The 8,392-nt window shown below is 42.1% G+C and overlaps 1 protein-coding gene across 1 annotated transcript; it reads left to right on the top strand.

Annotated features, from left to right (window-relative positions):
* Positions 1-4,347: 4,347 nt before the first annotated feature.
* LOC139694158 (glucose dehydrogenase [FAD, quinone]-like) lies at positions 4,348-7,093 on the top strand. Its single transcript, XM_071592588.1, has 2 exons — positions 4,348-5,385; positions 6,191-7,093. Exons 1-2 carry the CDS (start codon positions 4,348-4,350, stop codon positions 7,091-7,093), a joined length of 1,941 nt encoding a protein of 646 aa, XP_071448689.1.
* The last annotated feature ends 1,299 nt before the right edge of the window (positions 7,094-8,392 follow it).

The raw sequence follows: 8,392 nt of genomic DNA, 5'->3' as shown, positions 1-8,392 counted from the left end.
ATAAACTAATCGAAAAAAAATGAAAATCAAAGAAATCACAATGCGGCAATTTTCACGCTAACACTCATTAAGCAGTAAAACGCCGTGGAAGGAACAAATGAGGCCGATTAATGGAACAGGTATTTATCCGAATCAGTGAAGCGAATCTTGTCACTTCAAGATTAAAGCGTACAGCAATACGAAGGACGCAAAGTACTTCAACAGAAACACCCTTTCATGCTCAAGATGTGGCAATTCAATTGGTCATGATTAGCACAATATGAGGAAAGAAAAAACTGCAGAAGGATATGGCAATAGATGTCTGAGGGCATACGTACATTGCCAACTCAAAGGGCAACTATAATTAAGGAAATGTGAATTAAACGAAATAAACGGAGAAAATTTTAAAACCGCTCAAGGTATGATTCTCTCTTACGAAAAGTAACTATCAAGATTAGATTTTTATTTCGGAGTCAGAAATACAAAAGTTAATTAGTTACGCTAATTAATAAGCCAGCGACTTCTACCACGCCATCCAATCATAATTTATCGACGATCAATCAAAAAACTGAGGATTGAATGCTTTGTACAATCTTATGCACCACAAAATAATGTTGAAAGAATGAAACGCGCAATATCCTTCGCAATATTACGAAATAACAACGGTAGTCGATCTAATTCTCTCTCCGAAAACCTGCGATTGCGACAATCAAAATTTTCAACTCTTTTCCTTCAAACGCACATTAAAATGTAGCCATAATCTTCTGCCTTGCGATCCTAAAACATAAAATAATTTTCATCAGAAAATAGAGAATGCTCTATAAACAGGTCTGTACATAGAGCATTGTACCTGTATATTCACCCGTCTATAAGTATTTTATGCAAGGCATGGGTCTAAATACCGAAAATATGCTTAAGCAAGCGAAAGCTGATGACAAGGCAGAAAAAAGTAATTACATCTACGTTTTAAGTGCTATTAAAAACTTGTCAGAGTGAAATTTTGGACAATACTGATTTGGGAGTATTTATGGTTTGAGGGTGCTCGCAAACATAACCGCAAAAATCCTAAGAGTCAAGCCCAAAGCAAAAGTTCCTGCAATTATGAGAACAGTCAGTTTGCAGACTATACGTACAAAAATTAACAAGGCTGTTCGAAAGAATGGGCTAAGTTTGCGATCAATTTTGATACAGAGTATCGTCTTCGGGCATACGTCATAAGTTATAGCTCGTTTCATTAAATATTTTATTCACAGAGAACTCTACCATAGATGGGCGCATCCAAAATTTATTACAAATTTATAACAATGATCACCTTCGATATAGACATTAATCTATACATTAAAGATATATGACCTTCACCAATGAAAAACAAATCTTAAAAATTAAAAAAATAGGCACATTGTGGCAAATAGAAATTTGGGATATGATAATAGATGACACACTTGAAACAATATGAGCAACTTTGGGAAATTTCGGAATATTGTGAATGTTATTTTTTATGTTTCTATCTACATTTGTGACCGCTGACACCATCTCGCTCATTCGTTGGATTTATTATTCCCATCCGTGAGACTTTCTTGACCTCTATTGCTACATTTCCTCCCCTTTATCGCATTCTTCAGCAGCCTATCACCGATCAAAAAGTTTTCTTTCACATTTTCGGTCTTTTTTGGATTTCTCCCAGCACTCCTCTCTTCTCCACCACCATGACTAGCACTTCTTCATTTGTTTTCCCTTCTGACCATTTCGCATTTCCATCCTTCCCCACACCCACATTTCAAATGCCTCCAATCTACTCCGATCGCCTTGATTAAACTACCATTTTTCCGCGCCAAACAAAGCAACACTCTGTACCAAAGCTTTCACCAATCATTTTAAAACACCCTTAATCCACGTCCCTATCATTCTTTCCTCCATGAGAAAGCTTCTGTGTGAAACGAATGTCTTCACCTGATTCTCCTGACTACTTTGACCATCTTGCCACCATCAATGCCAAGAAAGGCATACAGTTTCGTCTGCTCTACGAAGTTCTTGCCCTCCTGCTAGAACGTTTACCTTGGCTTTCCTATTTCTCATGCCTCATTGCCTTTGTTTTGTTTACCTTGCTTCCCATTCCATGACTGTCACATTAACCTTCTAATGCGCTCAGATATGTTTGTAACCCCTGACTGCACTTGACATATTCAGCTTCATCATCCGCAAGCAAAACTGAAATTATGTATTCCTCATTGATTTTAATTCCTATTGCTAGTCCTTCCCATTTATCATTTTTCTCACGCATTACCCCAAAATCACGGGTAATAGATAATGTGGCCTCCCGTCTTACCCCTCTTCCTAACACTGCCTATTCTGACTCTCCATCTGCCACACGCACCTGAGCAGCCTGAAATAGTATGAACAGGATGCGGATGATTCCCCTCTCTCTCTCCTATCTACCCCTATCTTCTCTAATGCGCTCATTATGTTTTCCCGATCCACTTTATCAAACGCTTTCTCCAAATATACGAAGCAAACAAATAGATGCTGATTGCCTCCCATGTTCCTTTCTATTAGCGTCCTCATCACAGCTATGGCATCGCGTGTCCCTCTCCCCTTGCCGGAATAAGAAATGGCCATCCGCCGAGTGCTCATTTGCTCTCCTTGCCATCCTTTTCTTGATAACCCTAATCATCACTTTTTCTGCGCGTGAGTTCAAACTCATTGTTCCATAATCCTCACACACGGGAGTTGTGGAGACTAAACACTGCTCTAACTATTCAGACCTTAAAATAGTTCTGCAGGGATCTTATCCACCCCACGGCCTTATTACATTTCAATTCCCTTAATGCTCTTTTTATTTCGCAATGAACTATGGCCGGGCCTAAGCTATCCTCATCTAACTCATATTCTCCCCGTAATCTCCCGATATTCCTGGACTAATATCTTTACCAAATGGATCCTCTGTACATTTTTTCCATCTCCCATGAATCTATCTTGGTTCTATTAATAATTACCCCAACGTATATTCACATAAAAGAATTCACGGTTTTTCATTTCTTACTTCCGGATAATGCCTTCACCTTTATGTGAATTGAAACTATTTCTCCCTTCCTTTTTTAAACTCTCCATACATCCCGCACAGTATCTTCCACCATACTTCTTCGGCCCTACAATTTTTGCGTCCCAGTTTATTATTTATCTCTTTTTACTTCATACTTGCACATTCTGTGCCTTACGCCACACTTCTTTTCCCTTCTCCCATCATTCATTCTTTATCAACTCATCTGTGATCGATCATTTCATTGTCCTTCTCCTACCTTTCACGCAACTCTGAACAATTTGGGCAAGACTTTGGAAATAATTCTTTAAAAGGGAACTACAGAACAAAATATGAAAGAGAACAAATTGCGTATTTATGTTTCTTCAGAAATAAAGGAGAAATAGAGTCAGTGCCTATGATGTTAAATATTTTCGTTTGACAAATTTTTTAAACCATGAGCTAGTATGATACCACAAGAACTGAGAGAAATGTATGCATTCTCATTAATTATTATCAATAATTAAAAATTGCATCGATTAGAGTAACTTAAAAAAATTACACGTCTTTTACGTTTAACAAACTATTTGAGACCAATTCATCACCTAAGCAATGTTTCTCGGCAAATCAAATTTCTACCGTTTGTATTTTATGAAATACTATATATATAAATGAAATTCGATGCATTCATCTTTATCGGATTTTGTTATCCATAAATATTATGTTTTCGTGCTCAAGAAACATATCATTACTCAGGATGACTAATCTTATGGAAGTGGAGGGTGTGCAGGTGCGCGAGGGTGGGGAGCCCTTGGGGGTGGCCTAGTGTAATGAGGAGGAGGGTGAGGGGAGTTAAAATTGGCCGCCCGAGTGTAAGAACCATTGGGATTTACGGCGTTGGGAATGGAACAACGGATAATCGGGAAAAGTGGAGTGGCGTCAGCAGGAAAATTGCTATTTAGCGATTAATGTAAACACGAAAATAATTCAAACATGCCCCATACTGTAAACGTGAAAAGGCTAGTGATTAATGTGCGTTCCGTGAGATAGCAATATTTTATTTTTTTTCAAATCAAAAGAGTGTTTCCACAAGTTGCGTCATTCACGATTGCGCACTCTGTATGTAAACTATGTGTGCTTCATAATTATGCTATGGAAGAGAGTTGAAACACGTTGTAATTTTTCATCCCAACAGTTACAGATCAAGAGTACCATATCGCCATGGTTAGGAAGCATCCCACCTAAGGGAGAGGGCGAGGACAGCAGAGTGTCGTTGCGGTAGACGCAGAGAGAGGGAGAGAGGTCCGCCCCATCACCAATAATCAGTACCACGAGCATTCCCCGGCTCCAAGATGAGCGCAGCAGTCGCCGCCGCGGGAGCCCTGCCCCTCATCGCCAATGCCGCCTCCTCCGTCATGGGCGCCGGCCTCTGGTTCGTCCCGTTGCTCGTCGCGGCTGTCACTTACTTCCACTACGAGGTCATGGACCCCGAGGCGAGACCCATCGACGTCGAGGAACTCTACAAGGAGTACGACTTCATAGTAGTGGGGGCGGGGTCGGCGGGGGCCGTCGTGGCCAATCGCCTCACCGAAATGGCCGACTGGAACGTGCTGCTGTTGGAGGCCGGCGGAGACGAAACGGAGATCTCGGACGTTCCCGTCCTGGCCGCCTACCTCCAGCTGAGCAAGCTGGACTGGCAGTACAAGACTGAACCGCAGGAGTCCGCGTGTCTGGGGATGAAGGACCAGAGGTGCAACTGGCCCAGGGGGAAGGTGTTGGGGGGCTCCTCCGTCCTCAACTACATGCTGTACGTGAGGGGGAACGCTAACGACTACCGGCAGTGGGAGGCCGCCGGCAATCCAGGTTGGGGCTGGATGGACGCTCTCTACTACTTCAAGAAGTCAGAGGACAACAGGAACCCGTACGTGGCCCGTACCCCATATCACTCCACGGGGGGATACCTGACCGTCCAGGAGGCTCCGTGGCACACGCCGCTGGCCCAAGCCTTCGTGCAGGGCGGCTCGGAGCTCGGGTACGACATCAGGGATATCAACGGGGAGAAGCAGACGGGGTTCATGGTGGCCCAGGGTACGATAAGGAGGGGTTCACGGTGCAGCACGGCCAAGGCCTTCCTGAGGCCCGCTCGGCTCAGGAAGAACCTTCACGTAGCCATGCATGCCCACGTGACAAGGGTCCTCATAGACCCAAGGGTCAAGAAGGCCTACGGCGTCGAGTTCCTGAGGAACGGCAAGCTCAACGTCGTGAGGGCGCGAAAGGAGATCATTCTATCAGGGGGCTCGGTGGCTTCTCCTCAGCTTCTAATGCTGTCGGGCGTCGGCCCCAGAGCGCACCTGCAGGAACACGGCATACCCGTGATATCTGATCTTCAGGTGAGACCGAACGTCGTTGACATGAACTGAATTTGAATATGGCTAGAGTTTCTTTGGGGTCCTAATATTTCAGCTTGCATATGTTAACTATAGGACCTGCATTTAAGCAGAAAGCCTCTGCCAAACTGCATTGTGAGTATTGTCAAAATCACCATTCTTAAAATATCGATATAAATACTGCCAGTTTATAATTTTTCTCCGCATCGATATAGTTTCAGTTAACCTATTCTTAAAACCTGGGCGAAAATATCTCGTCGATTATGACTGAATTGTTAATCTTAGGATTCAGGTCAAGTCAATTGGGTAGCCAGTAAGATAAAGATCATATCACAATTCATGGACCCTCTTTTATGAACATGATCATGATTCGGTGGATTGTTCTTTAGGAAAATAACATAAATTACCATAAACTTTCTAATATTAAGTACTTTAATAACTCCAGGACATATACTATAGTAGCTGTGGAATATTTTTGACACTGAATGTTGCGTAATTTATCCAAGGTTTAAAGTCCTAGTTTCACCAATTAGTTAATTAGTTGTCAAACTACATTGCCCTTAAATCTCAGACACAGACTTGTAATGGTAATTTATTTAGTACGGTTAATGAAATCATTTATATTTTTACAAACATGACTTCCACATATTTCCTCAAATATTTGCTTTGTTTATAACTACGCTCCATTATTTTCACATCTGATTGAGATGAATAAAGTTCTAAAACTTGTTGCCTACCCTTTGCTGCCTAAAGTATGGATTGGTGTAGTATTCCGATACGACTAAAATGCATTTTTTATTTATTTCAGGTTGGAAAAAATCTGCAAGATCATATTGGCCTAGGTGGCTTTACATTCATGGTGGACCAGCCAGTATCTCTGGTACAAAGTCGCTACGAAAACGTGCCGGCCGTTCTTAAGTACGCCATGTTCGGAGACGGGCCTTTGACGGTAATGGGAGGAGTCGAAGGGTTGGCTTTCGTGAACACCAAGTACGCCAACACCAGTATTGACTTTCCTGACATAGAGTTCCACTTCATCTCTGGCTCCACTCAGTCTGACGGAGGGAGGCAGATCCGAAAGGCTCATGGAATAACCGACAAGCTCTATGATTCAGTTTACCGTCCAATAAACAACTTGGACACCTGGAGCATCATACCAGTCCTCCTAAGGCCACGTTCCAGAGGTGAAATTCTGCTTAGAAGCAGAAACCCTTACGATTACCCCCTCATATACCCCAATTACTTCTCCGATCCCTTCGATCTAGCCACCCTCGTGGAGGGCGTAAAGATAGTAGTAGCGCTCAGTCAAACCAAAGCTTTCAGGAAATATGGCTCCAAGATGCACTCCATCCCGTTCCCCGCGTGCAGGCATGTGAAGCGTTACACGGACGAGTATTGGGCTTGCATGATAAAACAATACTCTGTCACGATATACCATCCGGTGGGCACTTGCAAGATGGGTCCGTATTGGGATCCAGAAGCCGTGGTTGATCCACAGTTGAAAGTTTACGGTGTGGAGGGCTTGAGAGTCATAGACGCCTCCATAATGCCCACGTTGGTGTCCGGGAACACCAACGCCCCAGTGATAATGGTGGCGGAGAAGGGTTCAGACCTCATAAAAGAATTCTGGACCAAGGGACCAATGAAGAGGAGGCGGAGACTGCTAAACCGAGTCGGGTGGAGTAGGAGACCAAGGGTTTTGAAGAAATAGCCAAATGTTGAATTGCTTTCACCCGCCCAACTTCCACTGTTTTTTGAAATCGTGGAAGGTCCTGAGAGCATCGATTCAGCATGGAAATGTGAAAACAAACTTTCGAACGAAAACACAATGTGAAAATGTGAACGAACGCATGGGGCGAACGCTGCAATACTGTTGGCATGTAAATTGTAGTGTTCATGATCAGTGAAACAGTGAATGTGGAAATGATGTAATGATACGATTAGTCAGAGAAACAAAGAGTTGTATGCTTTGAATTGGCATCTTGACCAGTGGCTATTAAAACAATGATAGTGGTCAAATGTTTTCCAAGTGCAAGATCACGTAGGTGTTACAGAAAACGAACACATACCAGAAGAATGGTTACGATAAAACAGAAATTATATAGTGCAAATGAACACTTTGAATTATTGTTTTATAGTATACAACATAGATGAAGGAGAATATGACCAAAAAGAACGACAAGTCATTCGTTTTAGTTACGAGTGATTGATGTGGAGAAAAGAAGATCATTCTATGAAATTTCTACCGAATTATAAAAAGTAATTTAAAAAAACCGATTTCACCCCCGTTAAGCTGGATTAAAATAAACAGTGAGAAGTCGGAAAAGGCCCCGTAGGGGCAGTTCATTCCGAAGGAGGGCTCCGTTTATACCAATTAAGTGATAAACAGTGAAACTGTACTATAATATAACGCAGATAAAAATAGCAACATCAATATAATGGTTACACGTTAAGGAAGAGGAATACTTGTAATAATAGAATGGGCATTTTGACACTTTCTGTTTACAACGTGTTTGATATAATCAGCATTCGTGTTCCGTTAAGACAATAACAAATAAAAATCTTGCTAAAAGATGGAAGTGTCCATTAATTAAACATCACTCCAGAGAAGTACGTGGTTAAATTGTTGCTATCGAGAAAGGTGAGCATGGTGTGAGGTAACAGAGATTCAAATTTATTTGTTATATTCTAAAGAATTTGGATATTCTTTTTCAGTTTTGCCAATATCTTTGGCGGCTCAGTTGTTCTTGCGATCCCGAAAAGTCACTTTATCCTTAAAATAAGATTCCCCGGCGGTCAAACTACCGGAGAACGTATATTGTACCTTATTGAGTCTTACCTATTGAGTCTTACCTATTGAGTCTTACCTATTGACTTAAATGATGTGCCCAAAATTACCATCGTATTCTGAAGGGGATGCATTGTCGGAATACTCAAGTCTTGTCCCTCCATTGCCGCTTTCTTCAAGCAGCTAACCGATGCGAAGTCCAACTCCCTCCCTCTTCATGGT

This window comes from Hetaerina americana, unplaced genomic scaffold (genome assembly GCF_022747635.1).
Source record: "Hetaerina americana unplaced genomic scaffold, ioHetAmer1.1.p SCAF_5, whole genome shotgun sequence".
Classification (NCBI taxonomy): domain Eukaryota; kingdom Metazoa; phylum Arthropoda; class Insecta; order Odonata; family Calopterygidae; genus Hetaerina; species Hetaerina americana.
Note: the sequence above shows the minus strand (reverse complement) of the source record. Positions and strands in the feature narration are given on the sequence as shown.

What these genes read in the sequence shown, in the direction of transcription:
- LOC139694158 (XM_071592588.1), top strand. Translation starts at nt 4,348, where the DNA reads ATGAGCGCAGCAGTCGCCGCCGCGGGAGCCCTGCCCCTCATCGCCAAT. An exon ending in CCGTGATATCTGATCTTCAG is followed by an intron (nt 5,386 to 6,190) that starts GTGAGACCGAAC and finishes TATTTATTTCAG; the next exon opens with GTTGGAAAAAATCTGCAAGA.